Source organism: Nematostella vectensis, chromosome 11 (assembly GCF_932526225.1).
Source record: "Nematostella vectensis chromosome 11, jaNemVect1.1, whole genome shotgun sequence".
NCBI lineage: Eukaryota > Metazoa > Cnidaria > Anthozoa > Actiniaria > Edwardsiidae > Nematostella > Nematostella vectensis.
Genome location: NC_064044.1, coordinates 4,752,371 through 4,773,250, shown reverse-complemented (window position 1 = coordinate 4,773,250; position 20,880 = coordinate 4,752,371). Strand labels below are relative to the sequence as shown.

Below are 20,880 nucleotides of genomic sequence, written 5' to 3'. Positions count from 1 at the left end.
CATAAAAAACGGGGTGCCCGCAAGCTCGCAAGTGCTCGCCAAATGCCATTCGGGGGCCCTCTTACTTTCTAGGGTCGATCTTTTTCGAGTGATAGTCTTCGCTCCATTCGAGCAGTTTCGTGGGAGAATGCAATTGTTATTTATCGATTGCTCGGAATTTTCGAAAAGATCCATTCCTGATGGCCACCACAGGATCTCACTATAGTAACAAGATTAATTTGAGTAAAAAAATGATGTGGTAATTGGCTTAGGGCGAGGGCAAAATAATTAAAGTTCGCACCCTTTTTGAAACCATTTATCATAATTTGGCAGATTGGATGGAAAATTACGAAGGTACAACTGCACAACTCGTGGTTCTGTGTATATTCAGGAGGATATTAACAGGCCTACCCAGGACTTCTTATAGATGGAGACGCCATTTGCTTTCTTACTATGTTACCCCTCCCCCTTGAGCATGGGAGCATGTGACAACTAAAGTCAGGTTTTTAGAGAGAGATTCGTCTCCCATTCGTCCTCGTTCTACGATTGAGTTTTATGCGTTTTGCCGAGAGGGGATCAAATTTTCCTGTCGCAAAAAAAAACCTGTTTTCATTGAATTCAGCTTTGATATCGAATACCATCGAGAATTCAGATCGCGCTCAAGAAAACAACTATAACATTATATTTAACTTGATGGAGTGAGTAAACTTACCAACTTATAGGACGCGGTATGCCTTAAAAACCTGATGACACGATCTCCCCTTCTCCGGTCATGTACTTTACTTATCCTTTTTCTTTTAATCTTTCATGCTATTTGTATCCGGGGGGAGGGGGTGGGGAATACGGCCCTTGAGAAACAATAAAACTAGTTCCTTCACAACATTCCTTGGTTCATAAATATTAACAGACAAGTCAGCTTCCGTATCATTCAATACGACGGTTTCACAACTTCCCTAAGTGTCAAACTTTTTGATTAACTAGCTGTGAAAAACTTATTTTTCCTGCGGCATCCCCGCCAAGAAAGCAATCCCTTTATGAATCTTTGATAAACACTTTGTGTATGGTCAACATAAAGCAACAAAATAATAATAATAAATAAATCGTGGGAAATTTATGATACTGCGGATTCCCTTTAACATAATTTAGTGGTTTTCTGTGGCTCGAGATATTTCCGTCTGTGTGTGGCATTAATCGAAACTTCCCATGAAATTTAGGTGAATTTTTCCTTGACCATTCAGTGCGTGCTAATGTTGAATAAAGACAACTAGTTTTTTTTTCTTTACTCTAAGATTTAAGGTGCCTTGTCAAACGATCTCTAGAATAATCCATGTGCTGGATCAGCTTTCAAAAGCTGCTCCGAAAATTCACATTGAATCATCTCGCTCAGAATACAGAAATGAAATTCTATTTGTGGTCCTGGAGTTGATCTGAATGAGAACTGCGATCAAGTCTTCTCTTGAGCACTTGGAACAAGGGATCAACGGTTCTTTTCCAAAGGATTAGCAAACTGCAATTACACAAATTACGTGGTTGTCCGTGTTATTAAAGGTGAGGGTATTACCTAATTACTTTAGCTCTAACTTCCTGTCCTAATTCTTTAATTATATAGCAGAAAAATCTGCTTGTTTTATAATACTTGTCTCCTAACCCTCTAAATCGACGCAGTAAGCTAAGCTTTTACATCTGGTATAGAGTTTTGAGACAAAGACCATTTGAAGCAAATCGGTGGGGTCTATTACTATCGGAAACGTTGGTCTTCTTCCGGCAATTCTCAAACCGACTTTTCGCCAGAAATGTGAGCTATGCAAAAATTGACAAGTTCTCGTCTCTCTGTTATGCGTCAATTTTCGAGAATAGCCCTCGTCCAAGATCGTCACCTGAACAAGTTGTAAATATTAGCTCGAATTTATGTTAATATCTGTTGGTATTCATAGCGGAAGAATAGGCCCTCTTGAGTAGCGCTCAACTTTAACAAACAACATTACACAAGGACACAATAGCCACTCTCCATACTGAAGCCCTTGAGGCTTTACCCGGCTATCGTGACGCTTTTCCGCCAATCATAAACCCGCTTTTTAATTTCTTTAGATCAGGTTTCAGGTAGTCACATATATACCTGTAGATGCGAGTGAGGAGCGGATAGTTTTTAGTAGTCATCAAGAGACACACCGGACGACAAGCAATTAGGAGAGGGAAAGATTTGTATTGTTATTATGGGCGGATGGTGTCTGTAGCCTTAATTACAAGACAAAAAGAGAGCCCCACTGGCTCACTCGACTGTGTTAATCGCTACAGCAAAGCCGCTATTACACAGCTGCGTGAGGACATTACACTCTGCTGTGATCGTGGGAGCGTGGGACTTTAGTGTGGACAAACTGTCAAAATGCAAGCGTGGTTTAGGGCATTCAGCGTTATCTGTTTCACTCGGATTTTCATCCAAAGTTACAAACCACAAAACTTGGATAGCAAATGGGAAGCATTACATAGACCTTTACTGAGAAAGAGGGCGCTGGAGTTGACTCAAAAACACATGTTAAATGTACTGGGTTTGAGTGAGATGCCACGGGTGCATCGCCGTCGAGTCAGGCCCCATAGTTTTATGTTGGAGTTGTATAGAACTCTCTCACGCAAAATGGACCGCAACAAAGCGAGAAAGTCTCGACACGCATTCGTAAACACAGTTCGCGGAGTTGTCGATCAAGGTCAGGCTAAATAACCTTTTTTCCGCAAGGCTCTCAGTGGCTTATTATAGGTGACAATAGACTCTTTCGCGCACTTTTGCTGTGTGTTTACCTTGCTGTAATGTTTAAGTAGGTTTCTAGGGCTGATCGTGCAGCGATGCGCATCTAACGGTTTATTTGTGATCATTGTTTCAGAGTCGCTTGACAAGTCAGTACTCGAGCTTAAAGATCAGCTCTACGTGTTTAACACTTCAAACATCCCATACTCAGAGAAACTGGTCTCCGCGGAGTTAAGATTGCTAAGGATACCCACAAATACGGATAACGAGGTCGTGATTGAACACGGGACTGCGTACAGAGCCGGCATCTACGCCAAAAACACGCGGAGTTCATTTTACGGGAGCGCTGGACTAGAGATGCTGGATTCGTTCGTGTTTGACATCACTGACACTGACAAGCGCTGGTTTGTGATGTCCGTAACGAAAGCAGTACAAAGATTGAGAGAATCGAGGAAAAATGTTTGTTTTCTGATACTAAAGGTGATGTCGTTAACAAGCGGGAAGCTCATTGCTCCTGTGAGGATGGGTTTCTCGAAGGAGTTCCGTGTGCACGACCAAAGGGCCCTTCTCGTACTCTTCGCGGATGACGGGAAGATGAAAAGCGAGGAGGGGACGCGTGATGGGGACTTGGGCAGACCTATAGGTGGTCAAAACCACGTAAGGGATTATTACGAAACGCAGGAAAACTCACCTCCGAGAACGACCCGAGCTAAGCGAAGCGTCAATCGGAATATCCCAAAAGCGGTAGCTAGCGCCATAGACACTAGTAGAAAGCGACGGAAAAAGTCACGGAGACAGCGAGAAAAGCGCAAATGCAGACGAAAAAGAATGTACGTGGATTTTCGGCTTTTGGGTTGGAGTGATTGGATCATCGCTCCGCAGGGGTATGACGCGTACTTATGCGAAGGGGAGTGTAAATATCCGATTGATAACTACTTGCGCCCTACCAATCATGCGACAGTACAGACGATAGTGAACAGTCTAGATCCTAGTATTGCTCCAAAGGCGTGTTGTACGCCCAATGAACTAAGCCCTATAAGTATCTTGTATACTGAGGATGGAAGCAATAACGTTGTTTATAAGAACTACAAGGACATGGTTGTGGAGAGATGTGGATGCAGTTAAGGGGGCGACACAGGAGTTTGGGGGTTCGTCTCCGACTTGAAAACTCCAAAATGAGGTGGAGCAGAGAGCATCGGGCTACGCTTGTTCTCACGCACAAGTGAAATACATGACATTATAACAAGGCGATGTTTTGAATCTGTGCGGAAACCAGCAATAGACTAAACACGACGTAACGGAAGAAGGGACGAGAATCGCGGATCGCGCCAATTGGAAGTCCGGGAAGTGGGCTGGATTATTTGTGAGTCGTGTAAGTACTCGGCGTATTTCTCAATACAAGGGTCTTGATTCTAGAGAGCTGAACAGGAAACATATGTCAACGATAGTATTGGACGTATCTGTGCCGGGTTAGCCGATGACTCGTCGACAGGACTCTCAGTGATCACCACGCGCCGCCGAGAGCCAAAGCGCGCTGAGACGTCATCACTCGGTCGACCAAACACCGACCTATACCTCTACAGAACACGAAACGCATAGAAACGCGCCAAGAATCTGAAACATTCAGCGCTGCGACAGCGCAAAACCAAACGTATTTACAGAGAATTTAATCAGAATTAACTCTAAATTGATACTCGAGTTGTTAGCGGTGTTTTAATCGTATTAAAGGGCAGGTTTTTTGATGATGTAGCTGCAGGGGAGGCAAGTCATTTTTGCTTTAGAACGCCCTAGGGGCCCTTGTAACTAAATTGACTTCTTTGCCCCAAACTAGGATCAACGCACCCGCGCCATCGCAAAAAAGGTATTACGTTTCTGTTTTGTGTGCGTGGATTACTCTCATTAGCCGAGTGTTAGGCCTCATGCTAACAAAGTTTACACTCCGCAGCATATCGGACCAATTGTCGTCGCATGCGGCCTTTTCAATCGTCAACTAGCGCGCTTATTTGTCCAAAGAATCAGCACAAACATTGACAAACACAATCCCAACCTCTCACTCATGCTATGGGAAATAATCAAGCGAGCAAATAAAGACGTCATGTAGCTATAGCCATACAGGAAATGCTATGAGTTTAAATCTAATCAGCTATAAATACTTTCAACAGAAATCGAGTAACGTGATTATAAGCTATTTGCCAAACTTCCACTGTTTGTCGCCCGGGACATATTTACTCACTGTTGAGCGCACTTGCTTTGGTGTTTGTGCGCAAATACTGCCTTCCCATCATCGGCTAATTAATCAATAGCGTGCGAAAAAGCCGCCAAAACGTCATGTTTAATTTCAATTGAGGTGGATTAATCTTGTTTTGTCTAAGCCTTAGTTTCATCTATCTTCAGAAATGTTTTGGACATTCTCTCTGAAAATGTCAAAAAGATTTTGGCTGTTTCTACGCACTCTTTTCAGAGACAAAACATTCTGGGGCTTCTTGCCCAGCACTCCCGTTTTTTTTTTCTCAAGATTTTATTTTTAGTGACAAGCGATTATTTTTGGACCTTCCCGCTCTGTCCTTTCAAGGCCCAAATAGAACGTACATCACCTAAGACGGGCGCTCTGTCTAAAATCCAAACGAGACGTCCCCGTCTGTTTTATTGTACCGTTATTTTTGGCTCAGCTTCGCGTTGAGTGCACGTCTAACCTTAGTAATAACGCCTTCTTGCCGGCTTCAACTCTCACGATGGCTGCAGTTTATAATACTCGGCCTCGTTTGTTGACAGTTTATCCCGGACGGGGGGCCGACTGACATGAGCTTGATCCCTTCGAGGAATGCCGGTGTTGACAAGAGGATTTCAGCGCTAACGTTTGATGGGTACATGCTGATGTATTCAAAATAGAAACTCGTGAAAGTGTTCGTGCGTTCCGTGGGCCTATTATACGTAAATAAACTTGTGAACGAAGAATCCCGTGCGACCCGTGGGCCTATACGTAAATGGACTAGCAGGCGTGAACCCAATTGGGTCATTTCTGGGGCTGTCAAATAGTATACTTTTTCCATATGATATCTATGGCTGCACCCCCGCGTCCAACAAATACTGGCTACACATGAATTGGACTAACCATTTTGATACTGACGTCGGATTGGTAACGAATATAATATACACCTATTTCACAAAAGGTTCGGTTGTCAGTGCAAATTGCGAATGGCAAATGCTAAATGGCTTATGGGTACTAATTATTCGTAAAATTAAAGGTGTTAAATAAAGCCCAGCAAAAAAATGTCAAAGCCAAGAATTGGTAACCTATAATGGATAGTTGTTTTGGTTTATCCAAATTCTTCGAGACGCATGGTTACTCTCGATCGTAGAAGTGCCATTTGCCAATCGTTATTTGCCAAATCACTGACAGCCTTTATTGAAATAGGTGTATATATGATGGAACAGAAAATATAAAATATATTTCTACCAGGGCTATCATATCATATGGTCGGTCACTAAACTTAACTGCTGCGTTCTGTAAGCTTATACTTAATAAACTCGTGAATGAGCTCAGCTGTTGTTGAGAAAATAGGGTTGAGAATATCGACACTCTAGCGAGATTATCTCCCTGTGATGCAAGATGGACTGCACCGTCTACAGAGTCTCACGAATTATATAAATCAAGATCTTCCAGCATCATCATCAGCAACCTAAAGCAACGACGTGGACAACGACGGCAGAAAACAATGGAATTTGATTAAGAATTCAATACCAGCACGTGAAAATGCGTTCATGTTTATAAAATTCAGCCGTTTTCCAATCATGACGTCAATCGAGGACGCGTACGTTGCACTTTAAACTCCTCTAACTACGTTCACTACCGTATAAATAATACCCTTATTTTATTTTTATGTCTCTGAGAATAAGTTCAAACGTCACATTACCCATGAGCTGTATTCAATGCACATGCGTGCAGATGAAGATAAAACAATCGACTCGATTCGTTTGCATGCATTTGCATTGAAAAGGCTCATGGATAATACGACGTTTGAACTTAGGCTGACTATAATGTTTTGCTTATTTTATTGCAACTACATTGGAATTGATCGCCAAGCGCGGACACATCCATCTCGTTGTCCTAGCCGTCTTCGAGTCGTCCTTGCTTAAGGTCCCTAATGTTGATCGCGCCCCCACCCCCGCACCCCTACCCCCCAAAAACGGGGTGTCTTATCTTATTCAAGTAATGCCAGACATATTTTCACAACACATATAACCACTACACCCTCTATCCCCCACAGCAAATCCTAGCTATAATCGTCCGTGTGATTTAGAGTGGTTTGCAGTTCCATGTGAAAAGGGTGTGATAAATTGAAACACAAAATACTAAGATAAGAATATAATCCTGATATAGTGTGATACAGGAAATGTAAACCAATATCTAACAGACGAGGTTTTTTTTGTTCTAAAAAAGAAATTGTTTCATACATTTTATCCCTGTCTCCTTCCTCCCTTCTCCATCCCCTCTTCCTTTCAACATCCTCATCTAGCTTTCAATCCATCAATTTTGATTCTTCAGTTTCAAATAATAAAATCACATTTGTAGTATTTTTTTTTTTCAAAAAAAGATTATCAGCATTCAAAATAAGATTCATCAATATAACATGATATTCAATAGACACAATAAATTGATAAAATGCGAGGCGCGTTGAGAATGAAAAATAGTATCGGCGAGTCTGTAAAGTTTAAGCTTACCTGACAGTTATCCTAAGCTCACCAGAGCCAGCGGGCGAGCACTAGCGAAAAAATGTGAGAACAAATAAAAAAGTTATCTTAATTAAAACTACAAGAAGATACGAAATCTTGGCTAAGACTTGAAGGTTTTATTAATTAATTTTCTTTGTTATGTCATTCTTTTGCATTTCATTTGTTGTAGCTTTCTGAATGAGGAAAGGCAAAATAAGATGAAAGCTAGATTAAAAATATACATAATGCTTTCCTACCTAATGGCGCCTCCCCTTTTTCATTGATTGAGTAGGATCTTTTGAGCAGATGTTGTTAATGTGCCTACTAAATATCGCGAGAGTTTATGATAAAATAATACCGATTAATTCAAAATGCGTCAGAATGGGATCATCGCTGACAGTTGATATCATTCGACTGTACAGCCTGGTAGTATCCAAGAGGGCTACCAGTACCTACGCATTCACTCCACTCCACAAAAATATTAGGGCTCGAACATTTGATACCTGAAGGGGTTACGAAAATCCCCCCAGAAAACTCGAGCAAGCTAAAATCTCCAGAATTTCGAGCGAGTATTGGATAAAAGGCCCAGTATCGAGCAACACAACGAGCAAAGAGCAGGGCAATCATCAGTTTTCTCCCCATCAGAGATCAAACGGTCGCGATCCCTAATTCTTTTACAGGCATTTATAGATACCCGCTTCTACTTGACAAATTTTATAAAAGAAATAACTTGGAGACGCGAGTATTGCGCGTCACATTTCAAAACCTTTTCCTACAAATCTCAAGCAGTCGCGTGTATATGTGCTTTTCTCAAAAACAGCGCCGAAAGATCACTTGATCCTTGATCAGAAAAATAAACCTCTTAGTAACCAAAGTTCACTATTTTTTAACACGTCAACACCCGAGCATTTGTTATAACCCTGATGAAGTTATACATTTGACCCGTAAAGTGGGTACTAGTGATGCAATGAGAAAGCGATGGGAAGAGCAAAAGGCAGTCTCGTTAGGGTCATGTTTATAGCATCAAAATTTGGTCTCCTTGAGTCTGTCATGTTTTTTGGCGCCATTTTAATCTCGATGTTAAAACACTTTTCAAATTTCCAAATAAGGGTCGATTAACTGAAGTTTTGGCCTTATTAGGAGGAGAAAGGCACGCCATTTAAAGGTGAAATTTAGGATTCTCAACTGGCTTGATACTATATCAGTGTCATATGTGAAAAAATATATTTTTTCCATTACCAGCTGTCGTCGACAGCTTTCAGACCCATTTTTTCAATATGTCGGCCAGCAAACGTAGCAGCAAAAGGAATCCCTTTTAGATCACGTGAGATTTCTCGACATTGTTCGGTGAGGTTAAAAAGCGAAAACAAATGCGAATTTCCGAATATTTCATGAAATATCTAAATATGAAAAACGACGGAACAAAACTGTTTGATATGTTAGAATGTCAGGCAAGTTAAACAAGATTAGCTCTTTGCTGCTTACTGCTAGAGGATGTGTGTAGAAGGGGGCGGGGGATGTACATTGTTGGAGGAGAGGGAAAACCAATCAAATTCATCTAAGAGTCTGGAGATAAATTGTGCGCGGGAAACCTGTGGCAATCTAGCGTCCAGACCTCTTTTGAGGTGCGGCGGGGCAAAAAAATCGAAATTAAGACAACCGTTTAAGTACATTTTTAGGACATTAAAAGCGGATAAGAAAATAAATAGCATAATTGAAGGGGGGCTCCCAAATAGCTCCCGATTTAAAACTCCAAATATGGTTTGTAACGACGCCCCGTTACAAAAACAAAATTGTTTGGTATGGGTGCGCTTCTTTCATCCTCCACGCCTTGTTTTTTTACCACTTTGGGGATACGAGAGGACAGCAAGCCGTCGCGGCATCACTTATCGCCGACTTCTACCAAATGAGGGGATTTCTTTAAAACAGGAAGTTCTAAAACGACCTTTTGGCGACCACTTGTAATATTTAATCACTGCAGGTTTCACCCAGAGCCTTTGACACAAATCACAGCAGCGATGCATGAGTCCTAGAGTTTAGCGGAAACGATGAAGTTAAAACCACAGAGATTTACCCAGCAAGTGGACAGGCAATTAGGCAGTCGTTAAATACACAACACTGCCGAGCGGGATATTCTATGAACTTTGCCCTAAGAACGGTAATTATGCCGCCAATTTTTTTAGGCTCTACCGTAAGATACCAAGAAAGCATCTGTTTCAATTGGCTAATTCAAATAGTAACCGAGATGCTTTCAATCAAATATCGTTTTTAAAGCGTCAGAATTCACTAGACACTAAATCGTTGTCTTTCTGGTAAACATTTTTCTGTTTCGTTCGCGGGTGGGTGGGGGAGGGGGGGGGGGGGGGGGGGCGTTATTTCCCTAGCAGTGGGTAGCTGGATAGGGGACTGGATCCTCGGCTTCCGCAAAAGAAGAAAAAGAAACAAACACAGAAATTTGTGTAGAGAAGCAGGTGGGGATGGGAAAATATAAAATTTATCCCTTTAGAGTTGTCAAGTTTGTTCGTAAAGACTTCATGATGTTCTCCGTTCTCCGCTATCATAAACGCCCAATTCAAAACAAGTTTTGATAAAATTAACTCGTTTGTATAGTCCCAAAAATGTAATGAACCTGAAACAGTAGAAACTTATTTCTACGCTTGCCAATAAATAGAAGTCTTCTTTGTCCTCGCTTTACGTCATCGTTTGTGGAAAACGGCTGAAATGTATCAGACAGAGTTCATTTCACGGTGTATTTCATGTTTGGCTTTTTTCAGTTTTTTTTTTGTGTGTGTTCTAGCATCGTCGTTCTATTTGCGTACGGTCCATGAAAGATAAGCGCTAAAGCATTTTTTGGTCACGTTCTCCTTGCCGTCGCCGCCAATGTTGCGTTAGGTTCTCTGTTTAGGCAAACAAACGAACGGCATTTCATATACCTTACAATAAACATAGAAACCGCTCAGCACATGGAAAAATGCCTCCGTATTAATCAGTAATTAAAGTATCTTGCGAATAAAACACATAAACAAACAAAAACGGAAAGCAAGCCTCTAGCGGCGATTGCAAAATTCCGTTACATACTTAGAAACGTTGTAATGGCCGTTATAAAGAATAAAAATAGGGATAAGATTCCGTGTAATGGATGTTCACTAGCATGGTTTATAATCAAATTAAAATCTCTTGCGTTGCTGTTTGCAGGAGCTTATATGCGCATTGTCAGAGACTCATAAATCAGTGTTGACTTGTGCAAACAAATTCAAAGTTTGATTTTTTTAAATTTATCCCATTTAAGCGCAAAAGCTTATTGTTCACTATAGACTTAGCTTGCTCACGAATCCTTCAGCGAATCCGGCTGAATTTCCAAGACATGCAATTGAGCTAGTTTACTTTATTGTTTTTAGCAGAAAATAGATACTGCAAGTCAAAGTTAACTTAAAGACTTATGCGAATAAAATGTGCGCGTATTTCTTCAGTGAACGCAAGATCCATTATCCAAAAACAAATTTCACTATTGGTAGTACACCTTTTGCTTTTCATTACTTTGCTTTTCATAATTTGCTTTTCATAATTGAGTGAACACAATTGCATTTTCTTCACATTCATTTACATTATTCGACAACCAGGAATAAAAAATGTATTTTCATTTGCGCGTTGATACATAACAATAACACAAACAAAATATCAATAATACGAGAACTCGCAATCAATACAGTGAACGAAACATTCATTAACACTTTTATTACAGCAAGTGCAAACAATAGTATTTTGCGAAAGTCATTTGCGTGCTTCTTACAAACGTTAGCGCCTCCGTACAAACAATAAGCCCTTTATGACAAACAATATCCTAAAATAATTATTCAATTACTTATCGCTTATTTGTGCCCTAATAATGCACATACATGTAAAATAAATGATGCTAGCGCTCAAAAATAATATTCGATCATTTCGCCGTTGAGCCAGCGTTGTAGATAGGTTTGCATGAACCTATACCATTCGGCACATTTTGGCTGTTTGATGGTATTGATGTTTCGTTGAAGCGCTTCCAGCAACAAATTTGTGCGATAAATACCTGCTGAGCGGTATTTTTAATAAATTATTTTCACATAATTTATTAAGCATTAAAATACTGTGTTTTCGGACAAGAAAGCCTGTTTTCACATAAATTTTCGAGCAGGAAAGAATGCATCTTCACATAGTTTATTGAGCAAGAGAAATAGGTTTCACAGAATTTTTCGAGCAAGAAAGACTGCGCTGTCTTCGAGGAAGACACTTCAAGATTGAACCTCACTTTAGCCTCAAATCTTAGCTTTACAAGAGGTCGCCACGCTCTAAAAATCTAATAATCTATTTTGATATTTGAGGTTAATTTGGCGGGCGCTATTACGCATAACAACAAGTCAATGGGCCACAGTTAACGACTAAGTGAGCGTTTGAAAGGTAATTACCCCGTAATGACGCCGCAATTATTTTGTAACGATCTGGCGGCACGCGCTAATGACTCGGTCACTGTGGGTCGTCCAAAAACGCCGAATAATTGAAAATGCCGCAGAGTAACGTCCTCATAATGGAGGATAGCATGCTCGCGCCTTCAATGCTCGCGTTAATAGTAGATTGGGGTTATGGGTTGAATGTGCTCCGAAAAAAAAAAGTTCGTTACTTTTCTTCTAATGTAAAGTGCCCTCGTCATCAGAGTCGTAAAGGGCACCACGGTTTAGGCGAGGAGCTAATTCATATATTTTTTTTCATTCTAGACGAGGCGCCTATTCTAGCAAAAACTCCTCTTGCCAAGATCGGCGTGAAAATAAAAGAGTAAAAAGCTCGAGCCTCTGGTAGCCAGGGTCCATTTATTCATATTTTTCTTCTTATACGAGGCGCTTATCCAAGTTATTACGTTGGAATAGGAAGCTACTTGTCAAATTCTTGGCGAAAAACAAGCAAGAGGACGGAGGCACGTCCAGTGGCAGTTTTATGCGAAGTCACATCCAAAAACACCCTTGAGATCACACATACAGGAAGTGAGGTCAGACACTGGGTAAAAAAAAGATTGAAAAACTTTTAAAAAGATTCAAGAAATCGGGTCCTTTTGCCATAAAAGCAGAGTCATTTTAGGCAATGACACAGTAAAGAACACGCGTATAAGAACAAGTGGGTCTACAGCACCCACGCCTGATTTTAGGGAATAAAGTACCATTTATATAAGAATACATCCAACCTGAAAAATGATAGGCTCGAATTCCAGCTCTTTTCTGTAAGCCCGCAAAATGACTATAAGGCCTACCGCCGGATTTGAAATCGAGCCTAGAAAAATGAAAGTTGTTCTTATATGAGAAAATATCAGAGATCAAAACACTACTTTTCGTTGCTCGCATCGTAAAAGTTCCACCAATTACATGTAACAAAATATTAAAACAAAGTACTTCAGATCACATATTTCCTGAAAAAGCTTATTCTATTTACTTTTTAAAAAACGCTTACAGGCTGATTTGGCAGATTATTACACTTTATATAAGAACCAAATATCAGCCTGAAGCGCCAAAATATTGTTTTTATATGGTTTTTCCATGTCTGACATGGCAGTCCTGGGTAAGCGCCTGTAGAGAAAAACAACGAAAACAGCAGAAGCAGAAAAAGCAGCAAAGTTGCGAAAGCAAGAGCTAATAACTGCAGGGCGACAACCAGTAAAAGCAACTACAGAAACACTGTTAGTTACACAAGAAAATAAACAACAAACAGGTCCATGTAGCCAGAAATAAACTTTGACCATGGCAAAGTCAATATGACCATAGCAAAGTCGGTAATGACCAAGGCAAAGTCATTATGACCAAGGCAAAGTCACTATGACCGTTGCAAAGTCACTATGATGAAAGCAAAGTCAATATCATTGTTGCTAAGTCTCTTTATCCAAGGCAAAGTCACTTTGGCCAAGGAAAAGCTATAACGACCATGGCAAAGTCACTATGACCGTGCAAAGTCACTTTGACTTAAGTCAATATTATCGTTGCAAAGTCTCTATGGCCAAGGCAAAGTCATTATGACCTTGGCAAAGTCATTATGCCGTGGCAAAGTCACTATGACTGAAGCAAAGTCAATATTATCGTTGCAAAGTCTCTTTACACAAGGTAAAGTCATTATGACCAAGGTAGCCACTATGATTGTGGCAAAGATAGCCTGCATAGCTGGTTGAGTAGTCTGTTTTGAATGGTCGCACAAAACTCAACATAACCACCAGCTACATACGCAGGCTATGACAAAGTCCCTAAGATTGTGGCAAAGTCACTATGATCAAGGCAAAGTCACTCTGGACATGGCATATAAGGACCAATACATTTTTCAGCCAAAGATGAAAAGCTCTACACAGAGATGTAACTATCATGACAGTATTATATTTCTTCTTCCTATATACTTATGAAAAAAAAAAAGACATATGGAGGGGGTGTGCATTGCATAACGTCATGGGGGATGGGTGGGTGGGTCGACCTGCAGATTCTTACCCAAGGCTGGGAGCAAATCAACAAAGCGCACTAGTGCACTTTCACAATGCAGGAATTATGGAATACTTATTGTTATGTCAATTTCATTTTTATTTAAGGGAGTGAAACAGTAGTAAAATTATTTGTTACAAGGCTACCAAAAAAAGGAGAACCCTGTTTGGAACTGCATTAAACTCTGAACTCAAAAAATGACTCTATATTTAAACATTTCTATATTCAATTAGAACTTGAAAGACTTTCAAACCTTGTACATTTGGGTTATAAGAGGGCTGACCTCTGACATTTTTCTTTAGTTATTGCAACTTTGTTATGTACTGACCAATCCAACCTAGTCTTTCTTGGCACGGCCGCGGAAACTCTCCATCGAGTTGCTTATGCCAAAATAATTAGCAAGAAGTACATACGAAGAGCTTGGAATAATCCTATGAGAAGAATAATAGAAATGGACTCAGAACAAAACATAAAGAATCCTTAAATCCTTATATAATATTATGAAACTGTTTAGTGCAATACTCAAGGAGAAGAGAATTGAGGAATAACTGGTAACCCCGATTGTCTCCTGCAAAACAGTCTGAAATTCCTCACCACTTATTTTCAGGCGCTAACGACAAAAGTGCAGGAGACTGTCAAACCTCATTTGTTGAGATTTACTGAATAGAGGGGTTCCTTCAAGTAAATTTGGTGATTCAAGAAAAGACCACTTTCATGCAGTCAGCCACTTACCATTTTATAACAAGGAAGAAAGAAAGAATCTTTGGCAGGATGAGGACTTCTTTGTTCCTGAGTACAGCATCCACAATCTCCTTCACCACCCAGTCAGGGTCGAGGATTGGCAACAACAATGGAAACCTGTAATTGCAAATGATGTCGTTATGAACTCTTCGACATTTTCTATTTAATCATTTTGTTATAAAATTTCTGAATACTAGAATAAGTACAAATCCGAAATAAGAGCGTAGTACATAATTTCAAGTTTTGCTAAATAGTTTCTTATATATGTACTGAGGAATTTGCCAATAATTTTGGCAAATTAGGTTCTTTTCTTTTCATAGGCCTTATATGGCAATCATGACAATGAAAATTAAATTTATATTTTATTTATTTCTATGATATGCACATTAAAAAATATATGTTTGAACCAGTATCCTAAAGTGCAGGTTCCATGTAGTAAAAGATCCTTTGACATAATCATAAGTGACTTACTAATTATAGATAACATTATTTTAGGACAGGCATCTCTTAAGCCCTGTTCACACATGCACTTTTCAGGGGCAACTTAAGCCCATACCCAGGGGGGTGCTGGGGGTGCCCAGAACGGCCGAATGTCTACTTTAGGTTTTCAATAGACAAAACTGTAAAGCATAAACTAGATCACTCTGGTACGTAGCCAAATTCGACAATAAACGTCCCGTGAAGATACTGCAAAGGCATAAAAAAATCCCATTGTTGTTTTCTCTGGGGTAGTCAGACTTTTATTAGAGAACTCATCCCCCCCCCCCCCTGGAAAAATTAGGTCCACTTTTTCGGATTTCACACCCCAAATCCTGGGTAAGGGCCTGCAACTTGTCTCACAAAGAATTAATTTCAAAAGTCACAAATGCCATGTCACATAAGAGGTTTTTTTCTGTGACTTTGAGAAATTTGTTGCAGAAAGAAGAAGTGAGTTCTAGAAAAATAAGTTGCAAAGGGGATGTCACAAGTAAGAAAATGGGCGTGCAGCTTGTAATTATTCTATTGCATGACAAGTTGCAATAGAGAAAACATACAAATGTGACAAAGTCATAAGTCCCGAGAAAATAGACTAGTCAGTCACTTAGGGATCAATCTTAGGGATCTTTGTCATTGTATTCATTATCCATTGTTTGACAGTTTATGCTTTTTGATTCTATTCATTATCCATTGGAAGATACATCTTGTGATGGAATCTTAAAATAACAATCCAAAATCAAAGCCTAATTTGCCAAAAGCATGCACTTCCTTAACCCATTGACTCTTGGCTATTTTTGAGCTGAATTTACAAAAAAACAGATTGAAAACAGATACCTCCCACCCTATTCTGAGTTTTATACAGCCCGTCAAAGTCAAACACAGCTGCACCTAGTCAGTGGTATCCAAGTCTTCCAACAGTGCTTTGCGGTCCCTACTTTTAATCCCTCGTCGTTGTGCTGAAGCCAGCACAAGTTGATGGTTGCTTGTATTTTTCATCAAAAATACAGCTATGAGCATATTAGGAGAGTGTTTCAGGACATCATGAAGTCTTTTGGGGCATAACTGAGTGCTTTGTTTATGGATATTTGCAAGCAAAGGTGGATTCATGATGATTTTTTCTTGTTTGGCTTTGCCTGGATGAGAAAATAATTTTCTAATGAATCACCACAGCTCTCCTAAATGCTGTCTTTCCTGAAACCAAAATGATTCCAAAATTGTTTACACTGCTATTCTGGGTCTGTATGACCTGGAATTGATTTGTTTGGCTTCGGGGTGAAAAGACTTAAAAAAAAACATCTGACTTTGGGGAGAGGAGTGTTGACTGGCCCTCCCCTCGTGAATTTTTCCCTGGATCTCCCAGAATGCTTTGCAATCCGTAAAGGCATCTTTGTGGTTTTACAAGCCTTCAAGGAGTGGATATTGTGTTTTGAGGCCATGGAAATGAACCTGGAGGATCAGAATAACGGTATCTATTTGTGTCTTGAGCTGTGTTTGCTGATCTCTCTCCCTTGTGTTGTATTTTGAGCGTTTTATTGAGAGGGGTTATTCTGCTTTTCTTTCCTTGTTTGATTTGAAATTTGTCAAAGAACCTGTGCTATTATTTGGCTTAAGAGTAGTTGCCAACACCTTGGTTGGATGCATATCTTCAAGACCATTTATCCCTTAGACAGATGCCTGAGTATCTTCATCTTAATGTGTTTAATTTGCATTTATGAATTTTTTGGGCTGTGGGTACTTCCCAAAGCCGGTACAGGCCGGTTGAGGGGTCAATGTGTTAAATCAGCTGATGAAAGCTTGATGTAGTATACTGGGTATTGTCCTAGGATAACAAAGAATATTGACAGATAATATTTAATGTAAGCATACTTGTAGAGATGGTCCCATACCTAGTTTTCACTCCATCGAACATGCCAGTATTGATGTAATAAGGGCAAACAACAGTTGTCTTCACGCCAGTTTTCCCTAAGGAGGACAACTCCATTCTAAGGGACTCATCAAAGCCGACAGCACCAAACTTAGAGGAACAGTAATCACACATTCCAGGGACACCAAAAAAACCGGCTGAGGATGCGATATTAACCACGTGGCCATGGTTTTTGGCCAGCATACTTGGCAGGAAGGACTTGACAGTCTGCAATGTAAACACAATGTAGTCAGGATTGAGGGCGAGAATCTGCAACAGGAGAATACAACAATGGGCTATGCTATCTAAAGGTTATATTTAGTTTGGTTCTCACTAGGATGCAAGAGCAAAAACAAACTCAAACACAAGCACCAGCGCAACACAAATGAAATGCGAATATTTTGTTTATTTAATGAACGTCTTTTCTATTGAGAATACGCTTTTATAGATGGGTATTATTCAGAAGACTTTTTAGAGGGGGAGTGGGGGGGGGGGGGGGTTCGGTTTCTCATCTTTTTACGAAGGAGGGGAGTTGAAGCCCACATGTACTGTACGTAAAAAACAACCACATAAAAATAACTTACCCAGAAGTGGGCCATCGTGTTGACTTCCATGGTTTTCTGAATCATCCAATCTTCGGTATCCAGAAACTTTTTCCCGCTGACGATTCCTGCGTTATTTACCAAGATTGTCACTTCGCCAACTTCTCTCTTCACAATATCGGCAACCCGGTAGATATCTTCCCGACTACTACAGTCGCACTTGTAACCGAACGCTTTCTGATTCAAACTCTTAATTACCTCCACTGTCTGGTCATTCGCTTGTTTGTTGATATCCACACAGACAATTTTAGCCCCAATTTTCGCGAACTCAATCGCCATTCCTTTCCCAATTCCGCTTCCAGCTCCCGTGATAAGGACGATTTCATCTTGGATAGATTTTCGCGGAACAGGTACAAAAAGGCGTGCGAACGCAATTACATAATGTAGAAATAAGGTTGCAAGTAGTTGAAGTGTCTCTAGAACTAGGTTAGCCATCGTGAAATAGGAAAATTTAGCGACAAACCCAGAGCTTCCGTGACGTTTGTTCAAAGTTCAGCGAGTGTCGAATTTTATAAACCTGCGCAGAATCTTTGATCTTTGTTTTGATTGGTTGTTCTGGCGTCAAAACGAGTCTGCCCTTGATCAACCTTCAAAAGACCTTAAGCGATCTCCCCGTGTTCAAAGAGAACCCAGACTTTGGTCTGGGAAAACGAGCGCCATGCAGAAAAAAATGAAATGCAAACACCGCGTATTCTTAAGTGTTGTTTATTTTCTCGATGTGAACACTGACCAAATAAATCTTTATTTATATATGTATCCATTGCAAGTTGTCTGTTTATACCTAATATATGGTACTATGAAACACGGGGTATATCAACGGTTTTAGGAAACAAGAAATGTACAAAAGTACACAAACAAACAGTTCACACGTTTTCGGGCGTTTCACGGGTGCGCGCGCAGTCTCCCGTCATGCATTGCGCCTCCTCTTGTGAGTTTTCCGTGTTGATAGCGGTGTCCCCATGGCGTGGTGTCGTGTTGGTCGGCTCCGTACTTTGTTCGTCCTCTAGTATAATCTGCTCCAGCGAACATAGTTCGTCTGTCCAGTCAGTACAATCATCAAGGTTTTGCACTGGAATTTGCAAAGTAAGTCACATGTATAAGCGATCGGCGTGGTCAACAGGTCAGGTCTGTTCTCTCCAATTAGTACAAATCTGTACTTTTTCTGTTACATATGGCTTTCTGGCATCCCAAAGGGGGAAGGGGGGTTTAAACCCCCTAAACACTCCTCCTAGATCCGCTACTGGTGCTTGTGTACCGTGAATGTACAGTGCTCGTGTATCGTGCCTACTTCGTGCACCGTGTTCGTGTACTGTGGTCATGCCTTGTTCATGTACCATGATCGTACAGTGCTCGTGCCTTGTTCGTGTACCGTGATGGTGCCTAGTTCGTGTACCGTGATCGTACAGTGGTCGTTTATCATGTGTTGTTCGTGTACCGTGTTCGTGTACCGTGATCGTGCAGTTTTGGCGTATCGTGATCGTAGAGTGTTCGTGTAGCGTGATCGTGCCTAGTTCGTGTACCGTGTTCGTGTACATGTACTTTTGTGACACAAACGTTGGCCTCGTTAGGCCGCTGTTGGAATATGCAAGTGCTATCTGGGACCCGCATACCAGCAAACTCATCGTCGGAATCGAAATAGCCCAGAGGCGCGCAGCACGCTTTGTTACGGCAGACTACTTCTCCTTCGAACCCGGCTCAATGACGCGCCACCTTTCCAAACTGGGTTGGCAGCCACTCGAAGACCGCAGGCGCACCTCATCATTGGTGCTTCTAAACAGTGGCCTAAATAATGCCTCTATCCTGCCACTCGAAGATCTGAGGAAACCGTCTCGCGCCTTGCCCCGCACTCAACACTCTGAATTCTATACTATTCCTAACGCTAGAACTGACATATATATTGTTTTTTGCCCCAGGCACTGAGACTTTGGAACAACCTTCTACTGCCTGTAATTGACATGAGAGGCTGCCCAGAGGCCTTCCACGCTGGGCTTTAGACTCGGCTCTGCGCTGCGCACTGACATATTGTACAATAGGTAGCGCAATTTATTAAAGTGAAGTACCGTGATCATGCCTTGTTCGTGTACCGTAATCTGCATTGTTCGTGTACCGTGATGACCGTGCAGTTTTCGCGTATCGTGATCGTAAAGTGTTCGTGATCGTGCAGTATTCGTGTACCGTGATGACCGTGCAGTTTTCGCGTATCGTGAGCGTACAGTGTTCGTGTACCGTGATGACCGTGCAGTTTTCGCGTATCGTGATCGTACAGTGTTCGTGTACCGTGATCGTACAGTATTCGTGTACCGTGATCGTACAGTATTCGTGTACCATGATCATACAGTGTTCGTGCACCGTGATCGTACAGTTTTCGTGTACCGTGATCGTACAGTATTCGTGTACCATGATCATACAGTGTTCGTGCACCGTGATCGTAGTGTTTGTGTACCGTGGTCGTACAGTATTCGTGTACCATGATCATACAGTGTTCGTGCACCGTGATCTTGCTGTGTTTGTGTATCGTCATAGTGCGCTGTTTTCAACACCATGGCAAAAACAGCAAGTATTGTTATTCAAGTTTTTTGGGGTAGGCTGCTTCGCGGAAGTAGCTCGCTGACCATCCCTCGTCTTGTCAGCTGAATCAAGGCGCTGCCAGAAATTCGTGCCGATATTGGGGCTATTTGCACGAGGCTCTACAACTAATGAGCTAAAGAAAATCACACACACAGCGAACACTACCCACCCCACAGTCCTCCTGCATCAAACGGCTGCTGTCGTGGTCGCCGCACGGTTGTTTCAGCTGCCCCCTCTGGGTCTTTCTTGTTTTCTTCCACTTCCGGCGCGATTCTGTACTTATCCATTCTGTCTGAACCCAACCCGAGGGACTTAGCTAATTTGTGCTTTGCGTCGCAGAGGAATTGCTTCCAGCCGACCACCGGAAGCTCTGCCATTTTTGTTTTCTTTCGCGTTTAGTGCGCACAATAGGTCATGTGATTTGTTCTTGGCGGGAATGTTTGTGACGTCACTTTTAAGGGCGCGCGCAATGGTTTCTACCACGATTCAAAGGGCTATTATCAGAAAAAGAGGTTGTGATTTCTTTGGTAAAATAAATGATAAGATTTTTTCAACCTTATCAATCAAGACCTCGAACGATATAATTCCGCTAAGGTCTCAGCGACATGACGAAACATGAACGTCGTGCGCGCACAATCCTTTGCTTTCTTCCGGAGCCTGTGAACCTTTAAGCCAGCG

General features: G+C 41.2%; 3 protein-coding genes across 3 annotated transcripts; 1 reads left to right on the top strand and 2 right to left on the bottom strand.

Moving 5' to 3' along the window:
- The first annotated feature begins 2,084 nt into the window (after positions 1-2,084).
- Positions 2,085-4,468, top strand: LOC5501905 (growth/differentiation factor 6-A). The gene is made up of 2 exons (XM_001623107.3): positions 2,085-2,681; positions 2,856-4,468. Exons 1-2 carry the CDS (start codon positions 2,363-2,365, stop codon positions 3,842-3,844), a joined length of 1,308 nt encoding a protein of 435 aa, XP_001623157.2. The 5' UTR covers positions 2,085-2,362; the 3' UTR covers positions 3,845-4,468.
- Positions 4,469-13,992: 9,524 nt separating this feature from the next.
- Positions 13,993-18,155, bottom strand: LOC5501904 (epidermal retinol dehydrogenase 2). Its single transcript, XM_001623106.3, has 4 exons — positions 17,617-18,155; positions 17,016-17,260; positions 14,644-14,769; positions 13,993-14,342 (listed from the first exon to the last, which is right to left on the bottom strand). Exons 1-4 carry the CDS (start codon positions 18,067-18,069, stop codon positions 14,249-14,251), a joined length of 918 nt encoding a protein of 305 aa, XP_001623156.2. The 5' UTR covers positions 18,070-18,155; the 3' UTR covers positions 13,993-14,248.
- Positions 18,156-18,323: 168 nt separating this feature from the next.
- On the bottom strand, positions 18,324-20,801 carry LOC116609371. The gene is made up of 2 exons (XM_032370201.2): positions 20,372-20,801; positions 18,324-18,703 (listed from the first exon to the last, which is right to left on the bottom strand). The coding sequence occupies exons 1-2, from the start codon at positions 20,577-20,579 to the stop codon at positions 18,498-18,500; spliced, it is 414 nt and encodes a 137-aa protein (XP_032226092.1). The 5' UTR covers positions 20,580-20,801; the 3' UTR covers positions 18,324-18,497.
- Positions 20,802-20,880: the final 79 nt, after the last annotated feature.